Below are 26,804 nucleotides of genomic sequence, written 5' to 3' on the forward strand. Positions count from 1 at the left end.
AAACGATTTCCGTGTGGAATGGCGGTTAGCACCTAGTAAATGCTCAATGGGTGATATCGTTTCCTTACCTCAGCAATTAGATTTTTTTGTTTGTTTGTTGGCTTTTTTGTTCTCTCGAGACAAGGTTTCTCCGTGGCTTTGGAGCCTGTCCTGGAAATAGCTAGCTCTTGTAGACCAGGATGGTCTCAATCTCACAGAGATCATCCTGCCTCTGCTTCCTGAGTGCTGGGATTAAAGGCATACGCCACCACCTCCTGGCAGCAATTAGATTTTTAAGTCCCAATAAAGTAAGGCTTATGGTTTAATTTTTGTGTGTCTCTGCCACAGGGACCTATCATGAGCACATTTTAGTTGATGATTAAGCATATGTAATAAGCTATGGATATTCCTAAAGTACATGAAGATTTATGGAAAGAAAAAAATATACCTAATAATATTAAAAACTGGATTTTCTGCAATATTACATTAAAAGCATTAGTATAATTTTCAGCAATGACCCAATTATGTGGATATTAATTTAATATGATTACATAGTTTTCATTGATCAAATAATCATTTGTTTCCTAAAAGAAGTAACTCTGGAGAGTAATTTTAGTGAAAGAAGTGTGCAAAGAAACATGATAAAAATGCAGAGAAAAATTATGAAAGGGTCTTTAGAAAGAGACCAAAATATAGAAATGGCAGATATTCTATTGACTGGGTTTCAACAGATGTTATAAAAGACATTTACTATCTTTTATTTAAATAAGAAAAATTCTGGCTGTTTTAGAGCATCAGTTTATGATGGAGAAGACTTCAAAGATGCCCACCATGTAGCCTTCAGTGCCAACTATGAATTCAGTACAGGGCCACACATTGATGATATGGAGAAATAACTAGACGCCTTATTAGAAAAATCCAGACATTTCCATTAATATTTTTAAAAAAACTGGTAAAAAATGTGATGGAAATAATCAGGAAAGTCTTCTCAATTTTTCCAGGCAGTCTTGTGAGGTGATTTTTTTTTTAATCAGTTGTGGACTGAAGCAACTTCTTAAATTAGCAACAAACTTTTTTTTCCCCTATAAATTCTCACTATTAACAGAAGTGAATGAATGGATACTTTTGTATGTAGAAAAAGTGTATCGATGAAAGCTACAGTATTTACCATGCACTTGTGAGCTTTACTGCCCTATGGGAGTGAGACTTACTGCAGGACATGACATTTAAAAACTTGTTTTCATGTGTTTTTTTCAGGCCATGTTTATGACATGTCTTTAAGAAGGCAAATCGTTCCTGGCAAAGTCTGGTGAAGCAGAACTGTTGCCCAGATGCCCAGCTACTTCGGTGAACAAAGCAGGAGGATTGTAAGTCCAAGGCATTCTGCTGGTACAAGGTGAGTAAAACTAGCCCAGGAAACATTGTGAGACCATGTTTCAAAGTTAAAGACAACAGAGCTGAGAATGTAGTTCAGACAGAACCCTTTACTCAGCATATAGCAGAGGTCTTGGCTCACCGTAGCACCTCCAAAGTTACACGTTATTTTAGGCAATTATGAAAAGGAGCCACTGTTCACAGTCCAAACCTATCTCAATGCTGACATTTATTAATATCACTGAATTAAGATCATGTCTTCATGAATAGGACCTAAGGGACAAGATATTTTGACTTAATTTCTTGGCAATCTATGAAGAACTATCTAAAAGCTAGTGGCAAATACCTCTGGAATTTACCTGTTTTGACCACCTTAGTAGGGTTTATAACAATTATTTTGTGTCACTGGAGAATCTTCTTTCCTTATAATTTTTTAGGGTAATTATCCCAGATTTAAGAAATTTAAGAAGTATATATATGTAAAATAAGAAAAAAATCATGTATATATATATATATATATATGAAAGACAAATACATATTTTTCCATTATGATAAAATAAAAACTGTGTTTCTGCTATATATTCTGAATTAGACTTTAATGACAACTATCTGGTAAGCATCTCTTAAAAGAACATTTAAAAAGAAGTTTTGAAAACATGTTCTTTAAATTAAAACAAAGTTATTAGCTGCCTTTCAATAAAAATACATATAAAGTTATTGCAAATACAGCTGGCATCCACTATTATATGGTATATCATCACAGTATAAGAATGTAAACCCTCTAGTTTAAGTTTAAATATAGAAATCCCTTGTTTTTATAATTAAATCCACATGCTAAATATTAGAGACATCATTGTCATTATTTAATAGTGCTTTAATTTTAAGTGACCTTTCTAATTTTTTTCTTGTTAAGATTGGCATATTTATATATTTAATTTGAAATGTTTTGTGTGAAATCTTTAACTGACTGTTATAATTTAAATGAGTTTTCATAAACTCATTTTCTCTGTGACTATTAGCTTCATATAACATTATTATAATAATTAGTTTTGTCTTATGACATCCACATGCCTAATTACCTCAATGCTTGCTTATTGCTTAACTGCAAAACTAAATATATGAAAATACAATAATATAAAACTAGGTATTTTAAGAGTAATTGAACATAAAACATTTGCATCTATGTAGAGTTAGATTTGATCATCAGCATGATGTATTTTATTTCGGTTCATATTAATTAGGAGGCACTTATTGAGATGACTGAAACTGATTTACACACTGCACGTGGTTATTTGGTGATACTCATTTCAGCCACAGTATTTAACCATCTGCAGTATGTCAATCTTTATGTCAAGGAACTGCAGATATTTTGTTACTGTTTTGTTTTTATTGTATTATTATTATTATTATTATTATTATTATTATTATTTTACATACCAACCACAGTTTCTATTCCCTCCTCTCCTCCTCTCCCCTCTGCCCTCCCTTCTTCCCCCCTCCCCTTTACCCCATCTATTCTTCCTCTGTGGTGGCACATTCCTTTAATCCCAGCACTGTGGAGGCAGTAGTAGGTGGATCTTTGTGAGTCTGAGGCCACCCTGCTCTATAAAGTGAGTTCCAGGACAGCCAGGATTGTCACACAGAGAAACACTGTCTCAAAAAACAAAAGAACAACAACAAAAAAGAACTGCAGTTTTAAACTGCAGGGACAGAGTATCAGCTGTGTGTTTCATTTGTTTAAGGGAATGTGAACATATGATCTCATGTGTTGCAGGCATCCTCATTACCATGCTACTTTTGGACTGCTAGAGCACTGTGCATAATTCAAATTTTGTGTTGACTTCTGCCTCTAACATTATCTCTCTGAACTTAATTTCTTCTCCTTTATCTCTCTTTACTCTTCTGTAATGTGTATTTTACAGTCATATTTAACAATACTAAATAAGAGGTTCTATACAGATTATCCAGTACGTTATTAGATCAACAATATACAATAAAGTATGCATCTTTGGAATATGCTTAAATACTTAACATCAATCAAAGCCATTTCGAGATCAAATCATTTTCCATCTTTCATACAATTCCAAGGTGAGATCATTAATCTTTGATATGAAGAATTGTTTGAAACTTATTTTCCCTGACATTTCCCTGACAGCTGTGAGGAAAGTTGGCTACTCTTGTGTTCTATTCCATGTAGCTTTCTTCATTCTTACTTAAGTTCCTCTGGAACTTTTCTTCCAATTTCATTGTCAGTGGGGATCAAGCTATGCAATTTAAGCAAACTGGAATGTAGACTATGGGTCTAGTGTGGACCTCTAGTCGAATCCTGCCTTTTCCCAGCTCCATCACTGTCTACACACTAATGACAAATTGTTCTATGTAGTGTTATGAAAAAAAGATAATGCAATATTAAGGGTTATTTGATTTTTAAGAATAGCGTCAACATTTAAACAGTGAATGAATGACACCTGATTTTAAAGTCATTAATTTCACACCATTTAAAATACACTAGTTTTATTGCAAATAGACAACATACAATACTCATTTCCTAATTTTGACAATGACAGCCATCTTAATTTTAGTGACTTGAAGCTCAACTTAATATTCTGATCAGAATTCAAAGAGAAACTATCCTACTCATGGCTTCCTGTTTATTTTCATTGTTATAGTCAATTATATATGTTTGTTTTAACTTACCTCTTAAAATTTTGCTGGGTCCTACACCTTCATAAATATCTAACACATCTGTATAATGTGAAATAAAAGATCCAAAGCTGATTCTTATGGAAAGTCCTCCATTTACACTAAATTAAAAGATAAAAAAGGATAAAAGTTCTTAAGCTGTGATAAATCTCAGTATATTCTAAAATTTGATTGTATTTTCTATTCTGTGACAAAGCATATAGGGTAAGCCATACTATAAATTTAACCACACAACCCAGTCCTGTAACTACTACCAGAACATACATATTTAGGATCTTGTCATCTAGCACAATTGAAGCCGTGCATTCATTAAACAAGACCAATGCTCTGCCCTTCTGGCCCCAATAACATTAATCTACTTCTTTCACTTAATTGAAATTATGAATGATTTATCTTGCATAGTTAGTTTATTTCATTTAGTGGTCTCAAGTTTCAATCATGAAACTTGGATAGGAAACTCTTCCTTTTCTGTGGCCAAATAAAGATATCCCAAAATATGTACATTCCACATTCCCTTTTTCACTTCATGTAATATTAACAGTATCAGTGTAATGTTAGACACATACTTGCTGTCCTATTAACCAGAAAATTTGTGACTTTAAATCAGATCCATTGACTCAGTCTTATATTCTCTAATATTTGTGTACACTATCTAGTAACTTCGAGTGGTAGTTTATAGCAAGAAATAAGATGGGGTTGATTGCAAAGTTTCAGTGTGGCTGAGTTATTATGTTGTGGGAATAAATTTATAAGTCTGCAGAAAATTTGTGCTTTGATCTTTGGGAGGGGGGAAGACATGTAGCAACTAATTTTAAAAAGACAAAGGTTAAATTATTTAATTTTCTCAGTTAAGTCTGACAATGATGTCTAAAATTTGTTTTGAGGTGGTACTTAAGATTCCAGTGAAACTGCTTCTATTAGAAATATCTTAGACAAAATTTTTCTTGGTACAGAGTTCTTTGTAAGTTTAAGATAGAAAGAGGAGTTTTGATACAATCTATCAGTTGGTAGTTAATGAAAATTGTAACTATTTTAAACATACTGTAGAAAGGAGTATATTATGTTGGAGGACTCTCATACTAAAGATCAGGACATAGACAATGATCTCTTACCTGATGATCCAGCGGCAAACAACAGCTGACCCATTGTTTGGGTAATGATCAGCTTGGAAAGACCCAGAATTTCCCATCAACAAAAATCTTCCATCACAAGCTGTGGCTGTGTGAATATGTCAGGTAATGTTAGATATAAGCAGTTTTGGAATAGGAGTGATTAATAGGATATGAACCAAGGTCTCTTGGTTCATAACAATATTCACAGCACACCCCATTCTCTGGATGCTTCTATCTGCAGTTCCCATGACCATATGCGTTACACAGGCAAAAGTAAATTATAAATTTCCATCTTTTGCAATGTTCTGAAACACTAGTTCATACCATGTCAGCAGCAGTATCAAAAATGGAAAGGAATGAAATGAAAAGGAGGAGAAAACCGAAGACTAGATATTTGTAATAGCCATTTACTCTGCTGGTGAATTTACCCATTTCCCCAGGTTTATTTCTGACATTTCTCTAGAGGAAAGGAATCAACAGTGTCTTGTTGTACAATGAGATTCATAGTTTTTAAAGTGTTGAGAGTATTCTGTGTTTGTTGGACTCTCTTGCAGCGCTTTCAGGAACAAAAGATTTGTCTGTACTTCCTCCGATGTCTGTACTTGCAGTCATATGGAGTCATGTGACTGGGTTGCTTAATCAGCTATTCAACAAATTGTGTCTATTTCCAAATGTCCCCCTGCCTGTTAACAGTTTATGAAAGAGCCGAGTAAGGGAGGGTGACAGACAGGAGGCATCCTTACCACCTAGGCAAGTTTCTGTGACCGCTTTCAGGGGACAATCCTCGTCTTAAGAGGCTAGGAAGTTTTGTATCACAGTGTCTAGCCTGTTCTATAGAATATGATTAATTTGTTTGCCTACTTTTTTTTAGGATCTTTACATTTTCATTGCCAGTGAATAATCTCTATCTTAGCCTGATGTAAATGGACCCTGGCTGTTACTGAGTATAAACAAAGGTATACAAATCCCTGAAAGCGGTTGAATATATAATCATATTCGGGATGCCAAAAATATCCAGTAAAGATGGAGGATTGGGTGGGTAGCTTCAGGTAGATTCTTTCCAGGGAGCCTGTGAGAAAGGCAACTTTATATCTGACAGTGAAGCAAAGATCGTTTCTCAGGGTTAAAAAGAATTATACAACATATCTCAGCTATGAGTGAGTAGGTTATTTGGAATCGTGAATCTGTGACCTGCTGAGAGCCTCCTAGAAGAGCACTAGAAGAAATGCTAGATGGGAAACAAGTAGCTATCCTGTTAGCCACCAGTCACCTTTGCCACATTCATGAAGCCACCCCAATGACATGCACTTGAAGCCCACCACAAGGTTGCTCTGCTGGCTTGATATTTACCCATTTTGTTTTTTCGAGCATTGAATTCTCCAAGACACATGAGTTAAACATGATCTATGAAGACACACCAAAGCGTATCACACACATGCATCTGAGCATGCAAACCACAAGAACAGTTGCCAGCTTGGGGACAATGTTGCACTTTGGGCTAGTCAGCCTCATTTCCCCACATAGGTCAGCTACAAAGCAAACTTTCTTGCACTTGCAATGCTAATCAGAGGAGAAACACAAATTAAGGAAATCTTATTTTAGCTATACTCAGCTATACATTGTATAAACCCAAATAACTAAGCACTAAATACAGAAACTTGGTACAGAAGCCATCATTAATATGGCTCTATTAATAACACAAGCTAGAATTAGAGCTCACAGCTGGGGTAAAATCAATAAATAAGAGAGAGATCAAAGGTCAATATCTTACAGAGAAAATTCCTAAATTAGCTTACACATTTTTTTCTCTGAGTATGGATTGATGCATGAGGACTTTGAGGCGGTGTCCTGCTGCTAGATTCTGGAGTTGGTGCTGAAGGGATGTTTGGGGCTCTGGGGTTCACTGCTCCCACTGATTAAAATGAATAAGATCAGCTGTGTTCTGAAACACCCGCTGCCTGAACACAGCTCGTTGATTGATTTTCCTCCTACCTTGGATAAACAATGATTTCAAACTATTTTTTGAGAAATAAATACAATGCAAACTTTATAAGACATATAGAGGAATGGAGACAATAAATGAACAAGAACTTAAGACTTGAGTTTTGTGAAAAGGGGTGACCCTAAGGTTTGATAAGTACAAAGACACCACATACTGAAAAAATATCAAGCAGATCACTATGTTTTTAAAGCAAAGGCAGACATTTAATGTAGATGCTGAGGCTCATCTTGTGACTCAGAAAAAATAATTTATTAATTTAAAACTTATTTGCAGATAATTTGTCATCCTTACATTATTAGTCTTATGGTTAATTTTTTATATGAATCATTATCAACTTACTTTGAAAATGATGAACTCATTGAGGTTAAAGGACAAACAGTAAGTGAGACACATTTTCAAATTATTTGATTTGTTTAATGTTACATCATCTCCTATCTTTAAAGTTGTTAATCATCAGTACATAGGTTTAAAGCTATATGACTTTGATATGGATTATTGTTTTAGAAACAAAAATCAGAATCACCTTTGTTTTCTCTCGATGGCACATTTGGATTATATTCTCTTGGGAAAGGTTTTGGAAAATGCCAGAAAAAAACATTTTCTGTTTTGATCAGCTTAGTTATAGAAAATAAATTAAAAATATTCTATAAGCTGCACTTTCTTCCCGTATATGACAAGTGAACTTCAAAGTGCATAGCTCAACTCTGTATGCTTCACGTTTATCCAAGAACACTTGAATTGGGATTTCTGAGTAGAAGAATGTCAAGTGTAGTTGCTATTTTTTGAGTTGTTGCTATGAAACAGACCCAATGCCTGTCCTATGAAGTATAGAACTGGTGGATAGGTAATTTTCCTAATTTGGTTCTGCATTCAAATCTCCATATTGAATTAATGTCAAGGAATAGGAGAGCACAGTGGTAAGAGTCAAGGAAATTGCAGCCTTAAAGCACTCCAACAGACGTGTTCACCATCACTGTACATGCTTTGTCAAGTTGACTAGTACTACACATTTGGTCATAACCTTAGCACTAAGGAGCCGTAGACAGAAGCATGATAACTATGAGCTCAAGCTCAGAGCATCTCTGAAAAAATCAGCAATAAATCAAACGGTGATTATGGACCAAACCAAAACAGTATTAATTCAGACTTCTCTTTAAGTGTTCAAAAATGAATTATAGGTTAGACTTAAGTTAACGGTACTTTTCAATTCTTACAACCTGAATTTACACTTACATGATGATAGGTTGCAATGAAACTGCATTGTTTGATAAGATTCTTTCTGGTAAGTCTAAGTGGAAGCAAGCTGTAGTGTAATATAAATCAAAGAGAGATTCCATTTAGATTATCTAGATTAATGTTTGGTGTAGTTTATGCTATTTAAGTATTTATTAATAAAGGCAATTGAAATGAGGACAATCAGAACAAATAGCAAAATTGATTCACAAAACATTATATATATACATATATATATATATATATATATATGTTTATATTGTTGTTATTAAGTTGTTACCCTACACTGTTTGTCCTATTTATAGAACTACAGGAGGAGAAGAAAAGCAAAGAGCAAAAGTGAATAAAAGCTCACTGATTTGGTACTGTGAAGCAGGGCCAAGGGGAGTGACAATTGATGGTGAAATATCAGGAAATGGTATTATATTATTAGTACTTATTCCTAAGAATCATGGCAGCTGAAGACAAAGGAGAGATGAAAAAGAGCGACACTTCCTACCTGAGTTATGTGTGACTGGTCACAATATTCTTTACAGAGCTCTCAAATGGGGAAGTGTAAAATTAGTTACATATAATATTATGCAATTTAAGTTTAAAAATAATATACTAGATTTTGTGTTAAACTATGCATATGGATATGGGAGTAGATAGCTCTTCACTAGTTTCCACTAGATGAGACTAAATGTGTACGCATAAGTGTGTGCCTGTGTGTGCACATATATGTGTACACATAAATGCATGCACATGTGTGTAAATGCATATGTGTGCTGTGCATGTATGTGCATGCATGTTTTTGTGTGTAGCATATGTATGTGTACCTGTATGTGTATATGTGTGTATGTGTGTGTGTGTGTGTGTGTGTGTGTGTGTGTGTCTGTGTTTGTACAGTCACAGGAGAGAAAAGATGAAGAAGAGTAACAGAAGGTGGGTGGCCTTACCACATAGCTCTGTGTCTTCATCTGAACCATCTGGACAATTCACTTCTCCATCACAAAATAAATCAGTTGCTATACAATTCCAAGTGTTAGCACAGGGCCGCGAGCCAGGTTGGCAATCTATTGGGACGTTGCCTTAAAAATACAGGTTCAAATCATAAGCTTCTTGAACAGCAATTTTCCAACTGGTCAGATATACACAATGGCTGAATATTTCTTGTGTGTTTTCCTTCACTTCAGCTTTGTAATGGACGGATGTAGTTCATTTTGTAAAACAGGAATATGTGTTTCACTCGGTGAATCATTTACAAAACTTCAAAGCACTTTAAATGATGCAAAAGAGATTATTCCTTCACTGATGTTAAATGTGAATGCTGATGCTGTTCATTATATTCTTGTAAGCTTATAGCTTAACCACTTAATGCCTATGGTGGTTTGAGTGAGAATGGCCGCCATAAGTTCATATATAAGTTTTACTTGGTCTTTGGTGGGTAGGACTCCTTGGGAAGGATTAGGAGGTGTGACTTTATAGAGGGTGTGTCATAGGGACTAACTTTAACATTTTCAAAGCCATCCCGAGTTAGTGCTCTCTGCCTCTCTGACCCATACTGTGGAACAGGATATAAGTTCTCAGCTGCTATCTCAGTGACACACTTGCCAGGCTGCTCTGGTCCCTACCACAATGATCAAGGATACACTAACCCTCTATTACCATAAGCCCCCTGAATCCTTTCATTTGTACGCCACCCTCATCATGGTATCTTAACACAGCAATGGAAAAATACCCAAGTTCCTAATTTTATACCTTTAACAAGGTTGTGTTATATGGGACAATGTATTGTAAAGTTTACTATAGCATTTAGTTAGTATTTCATATACATATTTCATAACTAACTCACAGTTTTATTATTTGAAAACACAGTGGAATTCATAAAGTCTCCAAAGGAAAATGTTATTAAAGAAAACCACTCTTGGGTAAGATAAAACGTCTACTTGCGAGTGTGCTATGTAATAAAAATGTAGAAAATGTTGGATATTTCTCCTCCATAATTCTTTGCCTCTTGTCACAGCCATTGTTATGGCATCCAATACAAAAACATCCCTCTAGAGTGCTAAATTGTTTGCCCAGGCCTTCCAGTTTGTATCTGTCAGTCTGTTTATCCTTCAAGTGACTTGCTTCCATGGATGTAATATAGAAAGACTGTCTAAGTTAGGATTTCTATTGCTGTGAAGAGACACTGTGACCAAGGCAACTCTTACAAAGGAAAACATTTAATTGAGGTATCAGCTTTGAGTTTTAGAGGTTTAGTCCATTATCATCATGGCATGGATCATGGTTCAGAGGTTCATTATCATCATGGTGGGACATGGGTGTGTGTAGGTAGACATGGTGCTGGAGAGGTAGCTGCTACTTATTGGTATGCAGACAACAGGAAATAGACTGAGATACTGGGCAGTGTCTTGAGCATATATAAAACCTCAAAGCTCGCCTCCACAGTAACTCATTTTCTCCAAAAAGGCTACTCATACTCCTCCTAATAGTGCCTTTGGGAGCCATTTTCTTTCAAACCACCACAGCAACATACCAAGACACACATACTTCTAGAAATTAACTTTGAAATTCTAAGAATAAGACATACTCTTATATGCCTACAAGGTAATATGCGTCTTGTTTTCCATAACAATGTGGAAATTTGAATGTTTTTGGTTGTGATTGGAGTATCATTGATGCTTTATGGGTTTTTGAAAAAAAATTTTTTGTTTGTTTGTTATTCGAAAAGGGTTTCTATGTATTGCTTTGGAGCGTGTCCTGGAACTAGCTCTGTAGTCCAGGCTGGGCTGGAATTCACAGAGATCTGCCTGCCTATGCCGCCTAAGTGCTGGAATTAAAGGTGTCCACCACCAACACCTGGCAGTTTTGGAAATTTATTGCATAACATTTGTTTTGTTATTATTCCTAACTTTGAAAAATGCTTTTGCTTTTTATTTATTCTTTGAAAATCCCATACATGTATATATTGTAGTTTGATCATTTGTAACCTTAATTCCTCTCCAGCTCTTTCCAGATCCCCCCACCATGTCTCCTTCCCAACTTCACATCCTGTCTTTTGCTCCCACTGAGTTCTATTAGTGTTTGTAGTGTGTATAGGGAGTAGGGCCATGACCTAGCATTCTTAACATGAAAGGAAACACTGTACTGCCATCTGCTGGCGATTAAAACTATGACAAACAAAATGAATTCTGAAATTCTTATTTATGCTTTCTATAAAATCAACAGGGAAAAATCAAATATTTGTATCATGTATCCACCTACCTAAATATTGTTTGAGAGCATTTATAGATAGATTTGGCAAACATATAACATATAAATAACCAAATTAGACTTTAAATACTGGTTCTGATTAAAAAGAATATAAATCATTGTGAGACTAATGGAAACATTAACATCTAAAAAATAGCATAAAGATTAGAGCTGTATTCAATGATAGAGGAATCTCATTTAATAAAATAAAATAGAAATAAATATATTTATTATATCCAAATATATTATAATATTATACTTCAAACCAAGTCATTTAATTACTATGTCCCAATTTTCAAAAGGCACAATATTTGATAGTGTGTCAGAAACTTTTGGTGAATAAATAGGTAGGAAAAAAACGCATTTCTTTACATATCTATGTTATTTTGCTGGGGGCCCATAAGATTCTATGTATTTAGTTCATGGAAGAATAGATTTGGGTACATAGCTAGGAAGATATAACTTGGGATGTCTTGGTGCTACCTTTGGACCTTTGCTTCCTGAAGCTCTACATGTCTCTCTGTTTGTCTGCTAACCCTTAAAACCTCACTGGCAAGAGATGGTTGCTTGAGGCCCTGTGATCCCTGTGCTGAGTGGTTTTATGTCAACTTTACTGACTCCCGAGTCATCTGAAAACATAATGTACCAAGCATATTGGTCTGTGAACAAGTGTGTGGTGTATTCTACTAATTAGTGATTGTTGTGGGTGGGCCCAGCCACTGTGAATGGTGTCAGCCCTGAGCATGTGGTCCTGGGGAACAAGTCAGTAAGCAACACTTCTCTATGGTTTCTGCACCAGTTCCTGACTCCAGGCTTCTGTTCTATGTGAATTCACACCCTGACTTGCCTCAGTGATAATAGAGTGTGATGTGGAACTGTAAGCTGAAATAAACCCTTTCCTTTCCAAGTTACTATTGGCTTTGGTGTTTTATCACAGCTATAGGGACCCCTACTAAGGCTGTCCCTGTAGTGATCATTAATCCGCAAGATTTTTATGGCCACTTATGCCATGACACTTTACAGGGTGTAGATAAAAGATAAAAGGAGAAAAAAAAATGTTTGCGGAATAGCACAGTCTCTGTTCTCACAGATCTTGATGTGAGGAAATAGCAATCATTTTTGTAGGATTTTTTTTTGGGGGGAGGGGGAAACAGGTTGGTCTGAGGGTGGTCTCTAACTCCCTACATAGCTGAAGGTGAACTTGAGGCTCTGATCATCCTGCTTCCATTTTGAGAGTGTAGAGATTGTAGGTGTGCACCACCACACAGCTACTGAGCAGTGAAAAGTAGCTACCCATTCTAATTAGTTTCAGTGAGGTGATAAGCGTGCAACGAAAGCACTGGGAAGTACGCAGAGATCCAGACCATCCTCACAAGAGAATTCATATGTAAATCAGACTTCGGAGAGCCCCTGGATGTACCTGAGTAGACAAGGATGGACCATGTATGACTATGTGGCAGAAGAACATGGAAATTAGAGACACAGAAAGGTCGAATTTATCTAGAAGTGTCGAGGGTGAGGGCATGTCAGCACAGAGTGAGGAAGACTTAGAAGTATGAAAATAGTTCTTCCTCAAATAAAGATGGCAGTATACTTGTGAATGGACAAAATCTCCACATCCCCAAATCAGGGATGTTCAATCAGGGACACAGTTCTCTCTGGATTCTTTTGGCCAACCATCTTGTTCTTCACAAAAAACTGCACATTGCTTTTCTCCCCTCTTCAATTACCAATTTCCACCACACAGTGGATTAGTGGCAAGATAGTGCATTTTGTGTGAAATAGAGAACACCACAGTATGGAAACTTCCATGTTTCTGAAATCATTGTCTGCACTGTCAGCAAGAAAGGACTAGAACAAGCTACAATATAGGAAGAATTCAAGCCTACGAGCAGATGTCCAAAAAAGCCTCTCCAGGCATACTGCAGCAGCCGAGAAATCAGTCTGTGTATGTGGCCTTAGCTCCGGTTGCTCTCCTCAAGTGCTCCAAACTGGTTAGTAAAACTTTACAGTAATTGGCAGGCAACAAAGGCAGCTGAACAAGAGAACATAATCCACATGGGCTTTTTACCTGTTATCATATAAAAATTCTCTTTGGCAGAATTTATTATAGCACTAATGCCTGGTATATGATGCATGTGTTTGTTGATTTTTCTCAAACTCCATCTCCAAGGCATATAAAAATGAGAATAAACTTAACATCCCTGAAAGACTTATTCATAATAAATTACTGCTTGGAAACTGCAGTTTTCAAGTTTAATTGCCTCGTTCCTCTCTATAAATCTATAGTGTCTTGCTGTATGAGGGGATTAAATGAGAGGTATGATTCAGGACTCACGTGCTACTTGAACTTAATGCAAAGGAGAATATGATATTTCACTACCTAGTTACCTTACAATGATTCTTTGTGAATTAATTAAGATAATACAGTGAAAAGCAATAGTCAAAAACAATGTTTTGTTGATGCATAAGTTGCCAGATGAAGATGAGCACCACAGATGTGAAGTCATGCTTGAAATCTAGTATTAGAAACGTCCCTCTTTTAGAACAATATACAGTTGCCGATATAGTAATATGCCATGCTGTTATTTTGATGTTAGTCCCTAGGAGCAGGCTGAAGTGACCTAATTGGTTCTGTACATCTCTGTGTGAGTTGTTGAGCTCTTCACAGTGAAACAGTATCTGAATGTATTCTATTTATATCTTCAGTCTACTTTGCAGTGACAAGAAATACCTAGGCACCATCTCAGGCATGTACTTTAATATTTATATTCTATGTAATGTTTATAAAGTTCTAAGATACTATATAGCTTTGTGAGTAGTTGAGGAGTAATTGGTAGAATTAGTCAATGAGGAAATTGAGCCAAGTCTTATCAATAATGAGCAGTTTGACATAAAAATTTTTATGGGATTCTAAGAATCATAAACTAGAATTTAGTGCATGCTCCTTAATTTCAGTACAAAATACACCTCAACATTTTACATTACTTCTCCATCTTTGTCCTGAACATCACTTGCTTATGTATAATAAGAAAGACAAGCCCAAGTGTGTGTTGACCATATTCTTGTGACTCAGATGATGGGGTGTTTTGGTTTGTTTTCCATACCTGCTTTTCCTTACTCCCAGAGGCACTGGACATATGGTCAGCTAGGTTTCACTATTGCTCAACTGATCTCCTCAACATACTTTGGGAGAAAAAGTTCAAGGCTTTCTTTTGTTGTCATATATCTGGTGTTTATTATTCCATAACTGAGCCATTCCATGTATATCTCTTATAATATTTTATGCATCTAAAAGGACCTCAGTAACTCAGTTAGATGAGTCCTGTAACAACAAATCAGTAGACTGACAAATGGAAAACAGGACACTAATTTGCATGCTTGTTTATATTTAAGCTTCAGGAAGAATGTCTTGAAACATTTTAACTACCTTTTTCAGTTTAGTTTTAGTTATTGAGTTTTTTTTTTTTAAGTCAGTTATTGTTGCTTGAAGTTAAATATATAAAAGTGTGGTTTGGGAAACTTTTAGAATTTCTTCATATTACAAAAAAATGAATGTGGGGTAAGTGAGTGTTTTCTGTATGTGACTGCTCTGTAGCTGTGCCTAAATGTCACTGTGGGCATTGCCACACAGATATGAACTTTCCATCGGCTCCAAGGATGTTGTTACTGGCTACAAATCATTGTAACTAATGAATCATGCTTTGTTTTGCATTTCAAACATTGCAACCGTTCCCTTATTCCACTAGTGGGTCGGACCAAGACATTTTGTCACTGGTGGGACCCACAGGTGGAGTAAGAGAACTGATTCTCACAAGTCCTTTGACATCTACATGTGCACTATGACACACATGCCCTTGTACTTGTGGGAAACATAAATTAATACATGTAAGAAAAGAACATCCTGTGAACTATTTTACGTTACACTCTCACTGGAAAAAAAAAACTGAGTGAATGAATCCAGCATACTTTATGACTGATTTATGACAGTATTGCAATTGCAGAACAGCCCTAAGTTGTATGCAGAGAATACAGTCAAAAGAAAATATCCCGGTATCTGAAGAAACTGGCATCCTTTCAAGAAAACCCTTCAGTCCTAGTGGCTACATCTCTGGCAAGTGGAGATAACTATAGTTTTAAAAATCAGAATGCAAGAGTAAGTTGGGGGCAGCTAATATTAGCCCCAATATCTAACTATGTTTGTTAAATATTATGCTTCAACTGCAAACTATGAAGTCCAGTTTTTCTTCTTAAAGAGTATTAAACTGTGGATGCATTAGATAATTTCCAAATATTAGTGAAAATCTAAAAAGTATATATATACATATATATATATAATTATTAAGACTCAGTCAGAATTGCCATAGAAGTGCTGTCTATTAGTTTATCTGCCAAATGAATAAAATTAAAATAATTTATATATTTTAAGTGGATATTAGCTATTCATTATTTATTCCTTCTGTACAATATTTTATCTTGGTGGTTTTAGCTTATTGTAAATTAGTAGTACATGCTAATTTGTTATATATATTTTAGGCAGATATATAGATATAAATATGTTTTATTTTAATTTTATAGCTATTTTTAATTGACAGATAATTGTGCATATTTATGACAATCGACATCACACTATAAGAACTGACCTGAAGTTGTTGCAGCCATTGCTGTTGAGAAGTTACCCCAAGATGCTAGAAGAAAGCAAAGTTGACTTGATACTTGGGTTTGTGACAAAGTTAATGTATAACATGTTTACAGCTTAAGTCAATGTGATGTTGAAAGAACTAACCTGAAGTTGTTGCAGCAATTTCTGTTGAGAAGTTACCCCAAGATGCTAGAAGAAAGCAAAGTTGATTTGATACTTGCACTTACAATTTAACTTTATCGTAAAACATGGTTACAGTTTGAGTAGATTTTCATTTCACTTGGGTTTTGCTGATGCTGCACCTATTGAAGATGTGCTATTAAAACCGACCTAAGTTGCCAGTGGATTGCAAAGATAGATGATATTATAATAATACCACATATTTAAAATGTTATGTGTGCTATTTAATGTTTTATCCAATGGGGCTGGAGAGATGACTCAGCAATTAAGGGCACTTATTACTGTTGAAGAAGGCCTGTCCCTTTTCAGCACCCACATAGTGGTTCACAACCATCTGTGACTCCAGTTCCCAGGGATGAGGCACCCTCTTCTGACCTCTATGGATACTGGGCATGCACATAGCATGCACACAGATAAGCAGACAAATCATCCATTAATCAAATAAATGAATTTAAAATATATTTCATATGAGTTTTAGCTTTTTCTGAATTATTAGTGTATGCTAACTCAGATATGCCATTTATATCTAGATCTAAAGATAAGTCTTTTATGATTCTTAAAAATTTGTTTGCAGCTATTAATTCATTGCTGAATAACTCTGTACATTTATGGAGTTAAATGTGATCTGACCTTCATTGTGCTGTTAAATACTGACCTCACTTGAAGTCAGTATTGGAATTGCTGTTGTGAGAACCCAAAACGCTTTACGAAAATAAAACTTATTTGACAGTTGATTTTAGCACAGTGGTGGCACTCGCCTTTAATTACAGCACTCAGGAGGCAAAAGCAGGTGGATCTTGTGAGTTTGAGGTCAGCCTGGCCTACAGAGTGAGCTCCAGGACATCCAGGGATAAACAGAGAAACCCTGTCTCTGGAAAAATCAAAATAATAATATAGAATGTAACAATTGTTTGGCTCTTTTTTACATTTGTTCATTTTGTTCTTCAGTTTTTAACATGTTTGTTTCTAAAATTAAGAGACTTAACTATAGAAGCCATAATAGAAACCAATGCATGTCTCTCATGAAAGAAGGTTGTCAAGCTTATAAGGACATGAAATTTAATTCTTGGAACTCACAGATAGAAATGGAGTTTTCCTAGACTTCTGTAGTGCACTGTAACAGGTGTACACTTACAAACACATGCACACACACGAACACAAACATGTGCACACACATTCACACTTTCCCACAATAAAATCGTAAAATAAATTAAAATATTATTGAGGCAGACCTGAAGTTGTCACAGAACTGCTGGTTGTCAGCTTATCTGCAAAGATAAGTGAGATTAAAATTATTATTTATTTTAGTCTGGTTATAAGAATTTTACCATATGTATCATATGCATAATATTTTATCTAAGAAAGTTTGTGCTTATGAGGACTTAATACTTATGTATCAGTCTAAGGATAAACCTTTTATATTTTATTTCAATGTTCATAATTATTTTAGTTGAAGGTAATTTTGCATATTTATGGGATTATATGTGATGCCTTGACTGCATGTATATTTGTACACCGTATGTGTGTGTGTGTGTGTGTGTGTGTGTGTTTGTGTGTGTTTGTGTCTTCATGGAAACAGAAAACACCCTACTTCAGTTTTGCATAGTTGTTACCTCTAAGGTATGTACTGGAATACAACTCTAGTCTTCTGCCAGAGCAGTAGGTACTTTAAACCACTGAGCTATCTCTCTATCTTCCTATTTATTCTTTTATGTCTTTTTAAGTGTGAAAGATGTTATTTCCTTAATGGGTTTTCCAGAAAATTAAATGATATAATTATTGGTTCAGGTATGTACTTTATAATACTTGTCTCAAATGTTGTGGAAATGTCATGATTATGGATAACACTAAAAGTGTTATCATTATATCTTTTGACAATTTTTATTTCTTAATCATATGTACATAAGATTGACATTTAGGATAGTGTTTGCAATATCCAGGAGAAGACTGGTAATCATACAATTTCCAGGATGCTGATTTCAAAGAACTTATAACAAAAGGTGCTTTGTAGATTGGTAAGTTAGCAGAACCACAATGAATTTTTTGATTTCTGGTTACTATTTTAATATACCCTCATTAGTAATTAAGGTTACATTTAAGGTAACTAGTGTTAATTATATATATATATATATATATATATATATATATATATATAATTTTTCAAAAATAATTCTTCAAATAGTGATATTGCTTTATTGCTTTGATGAGACATGAGAAAGTTCTAAATATTATGAGCAGGGATGGAATCTGAAATAAAAGAGACAAAGCAGCAAACACTGAAGTGGATCAGTTAGCACTACAGTTTAGTTTTCTTTTTCCAAAAATGTGTAATATATATATTCCTTAAATTACTGTTTTAAATGTTTTATCTCCATGTCACATGATGTGGGTCAATTGGGGAATCATACACACACCAAATAAAATTCAAAACACAACAGGAGTATTGAAATCAGAAATACCCACTTTTATAATTTAAAAATAGCAGCATGTGAGAGAAAGAGGCCGTGTGACAGAGCTTGGGTGGAAGGGTTTTGAAATAGGGGGAGAGGAGAGAGAAGAGAGACAAGAGGGAGGAAGGGAGGGAAAGAGAGGGGAAGGGATGAAGGGAGAGGGAGGGAGTCGGAAGGAGGGACAGAGACAAAGAGAGAGATGGGAGGCGGGCAGGGCCCCTTTAAAAGGAAACATAGCGAATATGCACAGGTGATGCTCTTAGTGGCTGCAGATAAAGATTTATCTTGTCAGAACCCCAAGGACTGGCCAGTACAGGTACCTAAATACTAACATCCATCTTTGGCATAAGCAGGTAGATATCATTAATACCTTAGCTACACATTAGACTAAATATCAAAACACGATGCAGAAACAAAATACGTTCTTTTCTAATGTCATGACGTTGATAACCCTGAGTTGTTGTAAGGCAAAATGGCTGAGTCAGTAAAGTACCTGTCAAACCTTCATGAGGAACTGAGTTCAGAGTCCCAGGACTCTTCTAAAAATCTCAGGTCTGGTTGTATACATCTGGAATCCCAGAGATTGGGTGGGGTGGAAGGCAGGTGGGTCCCCAAAGCTGGCTGGCTGGCTGGGAGGTCTGACCAATATTCTAGTCTCACAAGGTAAGATTTAAAGCATTGGTGGGAGGTGACATGCCTCAACCTCTGGTCTCTACATGTCCACAGACATGACTGTGGATTAGTAAGTAAATGCGCACACACGCATGCACACGCAAGCACACCCACACACACACACACACAGTTATAAATACAAATACTGACCTGAAGTTGTTACAGGGAATGGTGTTGAGAAGTTATCAGAAGATGCTAGAAGAAAGTAAAGATGGTGGTTTTATACTGGCTTTATAATATAACTGTATTATTAAAAAAAACCGTACAGAATACAGTTGTGTAGTGAGATACTCACTTTGTCCACACCTGTGGCACAGACCACGCCCATTGGGGGTGGGGACAGGGGCGGATGTTACCTGGGGGGAACTAAGTCTGAGGAAGGGGAGCCTGGAGCTCTCTTACTTGCAACACGGGGACAGGAGAGCATCCGGAGACATCCTTGGGACCAGGAACCTGCTGGTGTTCGTCTATCTATGTTGTGAGATATTTCTCCCTGAATAAGCATCTATTCGGCCTGTTTCTCCTGATCCGTACTAAACCTCAATACAGTTGAGTACCGTTTGGTTATTTCTTCAAAGGGCACCTGGTCCTGTGAACGCCACTTTGCTTGTTCTCATGCAATTGCCGTTCGTTATGTGGCTAAGATACTTCAGATAAGTTTTAGCAACTGCTTAATTGGTTTGTACAATTTGCCTAAGCTAAGTTTGCTTTATTTTGTGTTAACTCAATGAAAGTACCTATTCATTTATTGCTAAAGTTATATGGGATAGTTTATATTCAACTAATATAACATTACCTATCAGACATTGCCAATCTCAGGACTAACAATAACCAATATAAAATGAAATATATTTGAAAATTGCAAAATGCAAATATTAAACATAAATATCTAAAATTAAGCTTGGTGCTATTTTTATAGATGTGTTTTAAGAAAGCTCAATAAATCAAATATAGTATAACTTTGATTTGAGAATATTCTTAATTCACAGTTAAAATAAAGTTTGTGGGATGTGTAAGACAGACTAAAGTCAACTTAAGAGAATATGCTTTACTTTAATCACACGTGATTTTTTTTGACCATAAATTTCATCTTTCAGGTTATGCAAATGTATGGAATCATAATGATTAATTTTAGCATGTCTGTCAAATAGTTCATCAAGGAGATTATCAATGTGAACACACATAAAAGAGAAAAGAAGTTTTTTCTTTGAAAGATGTGAAAAAAAAATCAAGTATTATTTTCCAGAGGTATATCCATTACATAGAATTAAAATAATAGCTCTCCACATACAGGGTAGTATCCTAAATTGTACCCTGGAACACAGAAACAGCGTTAGTTGATAGCCTTACAAAATTCCTAATAAAGACATTATTAGTCTTACTAGTTGCTCTGGTTTGCATTCCTGTTGCTGTGACAAAAACCAGAGGATCCAAAGCAACTGGGCAAGAAAGTGTTTCTAGCCATCATCTAGGGAAACCAGGGCAAGAACCCGAAGCAAGGCCAGCAAAACGTCTGCTTCCTGCCTCCCTTTCGTAGCTTGCTCGGCTACATTCCATATGTAACGCAGGCTCATCTGCCCAGGGTTGGCGTCACCCACCTTGAGCTGACCTCTATTAATTAGCAAGAAAATGCCCAGCATACATGACCACAGGCTGATACAATGGAGGCAATTCCTCAACTGTGGTGGTTTTCTCTACTCAGATATCTTAAGCTTAAAAATACCAGTGGTTTATCCTTTTAATATCAGCACTTGGGAGACAAAGGCAGACATATCTCTGTGAGTTAGAGACCAGCCTGGTCTACAGACTGAATTAGAGGACAGCCAGAGCTGTTAAACAAGAAACCCTGACTGGATAAACCAACCAACCAACCAAACAAACAAAAAACCCCAAAGCTATAAGTATACATGTTTGCATATATATGTATATATATGCAAAGTCACATACAGTAACTTACTTTCTCTAGCCACACCCTATCTAATAGCACACTCAACAGGATCTCATTAATGATTTCATCCATTGGTCGATTTAGCATTTTTCCTTATCCAAGTATCTCTCAAATATTGTCTTGGTATTAAAAAATAATTTATTATTTTGTGTGATTGTGTGTTCATGTGTGTTTGTGGACATGATGAGTGACCAGGGCATGCTTATGGAAGTCAGAAGACAGTGTTTGGCATCAGATCTCTTTTTCAGTTTTAGGTTCAGGGGATTTAACTCAGATTATCAGGCTTTCAGGGCTACCCACTCAGCCCTCTGCCTGGTCTCTAGTGTTAGTTTCGACTCCCATGCTTAGGATAAAAATATTTTATCACTTGAAGAGGAAAGTTAACTTTTTCAATAGGAAATCGGGTTGGATTACATTTATTAATCCATCTTTTGTCTTCTTTTCAATTTCTAATTAGACATTTGTCCTTGCCACTTGACTGTAATCTCCTGAGGTCTGTGACCCAATCGTAATTTCTTGAATTTGACTTTCTAATGACTGGCTCTAAAACACACTTGACCAATACATAGAATGTGACAAGACTCACAAACAACTCTGGCCCCTGATATTTTTAGAATCTTTCCGTATTTCCCAAACCTCTCCTCACTGATACTTCCCTTCAAATATTTCACTTCTCTCATGTAAATGTGTTACCTCAGGCGATCCGACATGCTCCTAAAGCCAAGGACGATTCTCCTGCCTCTCTCCTAAATTGCTAGAATCTTAATTTCATAGCTTAATGATTCAAAGAAATCAAATAATGTTCACAGATACCTGTGATATCAATGCTGTTCAAGTCAATATGGAGAATGACCAGTTGGCTGGATATATTTGCTTCAATGCCTTGAATTAGTTCTTCTTTTACATTTTCATCTGATACCCACTGAGCAAAAAAGAGGTCAAAAAGGACTATAACGCTGCCATTTCTGCAAAGCAAAAAAAAAAAAAAAAAAAAAAAAAAAAATGACGTAAGAGTAAAAGTCAAGCATCTTCAAGTAAGTGATTTGTTCTCAGTTCAGGCAAAATGTCTGAAAACTGCTATAAATACATCCTTAGGCTTTATTATCCCACTGTATAGAACAGTATACTAGATATGCCAAGTATTACCCTTAGTTTATGATGGAAGGAAAAAGTAATTAAAACCTTCAATATTTTACCAAGTACAGAAATGCTGAAGTAAACCCAACTTTGGAATCAGTGTTCAATATGGCACACAGGAACACAATGATTTTCTCTAGTCTCTTGAGTCAAATCCAATAGTGTCACAAGGTGTCCTGTCGTTTTACTGTCTGAAGGAACGGAGTGTATGAGTTTGCAATGTGTCTGGTGGAGAGAAACGTGACATCATTCTTGTTTCAATAAACTGTACAAAACGAACAAGGCCTGATACTAAGGCTCTGTAAACATTTGTATTTAGTTTTCTTTTTGCTTTTGTTTAACCTAAATTTTTAAAATATGTCTTGATTTTGGTGGATAGCAAGAAAAGAAACATAATGGGAATTACTGGGCACTCAGGATATTTATACTTTTAAGAAATTCTTGCCCACAGGATCTGTCACAGTAGAAGAATTCAACCCCATGGCCTTAGGGAATATTCTTTCCCTTTACTTTAACCCCTCACTGTATTTGCATTTTTAATGACATTTTCTTTTACATTGTAAAAGAGATTAAAGAAAAAAATGCATTTGGAAAACGTAGAGACACTTGAGAGATTTCTTTTCACACCTTTCTGTTAACCTCATGTTTCCTATTAAGCTTACAAACATACAGTGATACACATACACACACACTCAGACACACGCACGCACGCACGCACGTGCGAGGAAATAGGGAAATAGCTAGTTACTAAAGGAAAGAAAGGTGTTTCATTCCTATATGCTTTCAATGTGTTCAGCTTCCTTTTCCACCCTTCACCACAATCTCCCTTTTCTCAGTCCTTCTTCATCCCTTCCCCGTTTCCTCCATGTTTACAGAATCTATCCCCTTGGCCAAACCGGACTGCTTAAGTGTGAACTAAAAGCTGATGGGATTAAATATGGCTTAAGATAAAACATGGATGCACAGAATCTTTTATCTATCCTTGTCTGTTCCATGGTTTTACTTTTGCTTTTGTTGCACAGAAGATGATGTATTATGGTAGTGAAATACGCATCTTCTCTCTATAGTTCTACATATTTAATTATACAGATCCCTTGATCTTGTGCAGCTTGAAATCAGGCAGTAGAAGACACAAGGTATTTGGGGTAGAGAGAATGCAGTTCTGAAATTTTCCTACACTGGCTTGTAACTAACTAGAACAATTCAACCTCAGGCGTAAACATATCTGTATGAAAGATGTGTCTTTTTAGTTGTGAATTATATATTGCAGTTAATAATTTACCTCTGTGAGGATAACAGCTCTATATTATAGATACACATATGATTGTATCCTTTACAGTTTATTCTTGTATTCAGTATAAATGTTGAGATAAGAAAGATGTATAGGAGAAATCAATGATACCATGATAAGTATTTGTGTTTTATCGCTTAAGTAGGCAGAAACTTATTTTGGGAAGTTTATCAATGATCTGTACCCATCCTGTGAGATTTATTTTATTTATTAAGATAAACGAGAAAAATCATTTCTTTAAGGAAAAATAATAGCCATTTTCATTTCAAAGAACTTGTTCTTAGTAGAGGTACACAGCCCTCCTCCTTTAGTCTCTGCTTTTCTTTCTTTCTTTCTTCATTAATTTTATAGTTAGATAAATCCTATCATTGCACAGAGAGCTTGGCTGTAATAGATCAAAATGCTTCTTATCTCATATTTTCTTTAATGATACTGATAACCTTTACGTTTGCTGAATAAACACAGCACTTTCCTTCAAGAACTTTGTGACTCATCTGTGTGTAAAGGGCAAACTTAAAGTGCACATTGCCACCGAGGGCAACCAGTCCTTTATTAAAAGGGTCAACTGCTAGTGCTCCGTGAATTAAACGTTTTCCACAGAGCATAATAACAATACCCCAAAGAGAGACAACAGATTTTTTTCTTCAGATTGGTTACACACACACACACACACACACACACACACACACTTTCACACACACACTTTAGAAAGTGGTAAAAAATACATAAAATACTTGTAAAATATGATCAAATAGAATGATGACTCAGTTTGTTACTCTTGGTGATATATTTTGATGACATATGTCATGTAAGGTCACTAAAATTGCTGTATTTAAAAAATATTGTTAAATATAAGGTTTTTACAATGGATATTGTTATGTAGAGGATAAAGCAACAATTTATGGTCCATGATTTTACAAATCAAATACAAATTGAAATGCTTAAGTCTAATGGTGATTTTGCCCCCTTTACTATGATTATAGATATTCATTTGTGATTATTTATGAGGATAACACACAAGCATCATGACTGGAATTTGAATCCCAACACCCATATAAATGCTAGGAGGGCATTATCTTCCTAAGTGTAATGTCAGCATTCAGAGGCAAATATGGGGAATCCTGATAGAAACTGGCTAACTAGTTGAGGTGAATAGGTGCACTTTAGGTTTAGATGAAAGATTTGCACACACACACACACACACACACACACACACACACACACACACACACGCACACACGAGAAGGGGGAGGGATGGAGGCGGAGAGAGAGAATAAAATAGGTCTGAATGATTCCTCATTCTTTTTCCCCTTCCTGTATTTCCCTTTTCCAGATTATTATTTCTGAGAAAGTGACAATACCATGGACTGTCTTCTTTATATTAATTTTGTTTGACTTTATGTCACTTTTTTTCTAGGCATAACTCTTTGACCCTGAATTGACAATCCCACCTTCATTTAGTCTCAAGAACAGTGGATTCTGGGCTGGTTAAGAGTACTTCTTGCTCTTTCAGGGGACCAGAGTTAGGTTCCCAGCACCCACATGATTATTAAAATCAACACATAACTTCCAATTCCAGGGGAACTAATGCCTTCTTCTGACCTCTGTGGTCAGACCCCATTGTCTAATAAGGAGAGAAGAATACAATTCCGTCATGTCTTGCGGGTGGCATTTTGTATGACTGCACAAAGTTCTGAATGAACTAGGGAGAAAAATGCTCAGTTAGAAAAGTTCACCAGTTAAGCATCACTGCGGATGTGCCATGGACTGGAGCTTAGCAGTTGCTAGGTTGGAAAGGAAGGATGCTAAGGAGGAAAACAGGAGAACAAAAGATGGTTGTGGGGGTGTATGCATGATGGGATAGTTCAGTACAGGTGCTAAAACAGAGTCTCAAGGATCCATGGAATTCATACGAGTGCCTGACACAGTACGTAGGAACACACCTGCATTCAGAGTGGCAATGCTATGGTCTTCAGCAGCTAAAAACACAAAGTATGAGTGGGGAACTACACTCAGTCTCCAAGGTGTCCTGCTACAGCCTCATCAGTGGATGAGGATGCAGAAAACCTGCATTGGGATGAGGGGAATAAAGCCTCCTTCTAGTAAGTGAAATTAGAAAATACACAAGACAGCGCTAATACTGATTATTTAACGGTGTTCTCATGTCCCTCACAACCTTAAATTAAACACCTTTGCACACATGCTGTTTGAAAGAATTAATTTTAAGTAGCATGAATACTTTCCACTTATAGAAATTGAATGAACTTCTGTCTAAAGCTCTGAAAATAACTTAGACAAAGCAGCCAATCAAAGGCTAGGTGAAGTTATCTTAAATCTTTTATATTTCCTTGAACTATTATAGGAATCACTACTTAGTAACATTAGATATTCCTTGATGTTGATATATCTCTTTAACAATATTTTTACTTCTTTGAAACAGGGATTTAAATAAGCATTGTCATAGCACCTTCAGAGAATAATTATTATTAATTAATTAATGGCTGAATGTACTTATCAGTCACTGCCTAGGTAACTCTTTTAGGTAGGAAATTAAAAACGTTATAAGCATCCCAAATGAAGGAAGGTCAAGACAATGCTCTCAGTACCTCATCACAATAGAGAGAATGTCTTAATGGTGTTAGGTATGTGAACTCCTTAATAAAATTCTTTCTTAATACCTTGATTCTTAAATACTTGTAAATCATGTGGTTAAAAGCAAGGCTCATCTGTGAGAAAAATAAGAGATGTGGAAGCATAAACATATTTCTTGGCTATTGTTGAGAAGACAAAATATTTGTTTCAATTTTCGTAGATATTGTAGTCATTTCTTTTGTGTGTGTGGAT

The 26,804-nt window shown here is 35.8% G+C and overlaps 1 protein-coding gene across 1 annotated transcript in view; it reads right to left on the reverse strand.

Annotated features, from left to right (window-relative positions):
* Tmprss15 (transmembrane serine protease 15) overlaps positions 1-26,804 on the reverse strand; it is a 95,436-nt gene that overhangs the window by 62,294 nt on the left and 6,338 nt on the right. Inside the window, exons 4-11 of the mRNA XM_051191778.1 lie at positions 22,346-22,497; positions 19,735-19,779; positions 17,695-17,730; positions 16,427-16,471; positions 16,284-16,328; positions 9,342-9,473; positions 5,169-5,274; positions 4,051-4,157 (exon numbers count right to left, since the gene is read on the reverse strand). Of these exons, the coding sequence (XP_051047735.1) occupies positions 4,051-4,157; positions 5,169-5,274; positions 9,342-9,473; positions 16,284-16,328; positions 16,427-16,471; positions 17,695-17,730; positions 19,735-19,779; positions 22,346-22,497 (668 nt within the window). The remainder of the gene's footprint in view (positions 1-4,050; positions 4,158-5,168; positions 5,275-9,341; positions 9,474-16,283; positions 16,329-16,426; positions 16,472-17,694; positions 17,731-19,734; positions 19,780-22,345; positions 22,498-26,804) is intronic.

Source organism: Phodopus roborovskii, unplaced genomic scaffold (genome assembly GCF_943737965.1).
Source record: "Phodopus roborovskii unplaced genomic scaffold, PHOROB, whole genome shotgun sequence".
Lineage (NCBI taxonomy): Eukaryota > Metazoa > Chordata > Mammalia > Rodentia > Cricetidae > Phodopus > Phodopus roborovskii.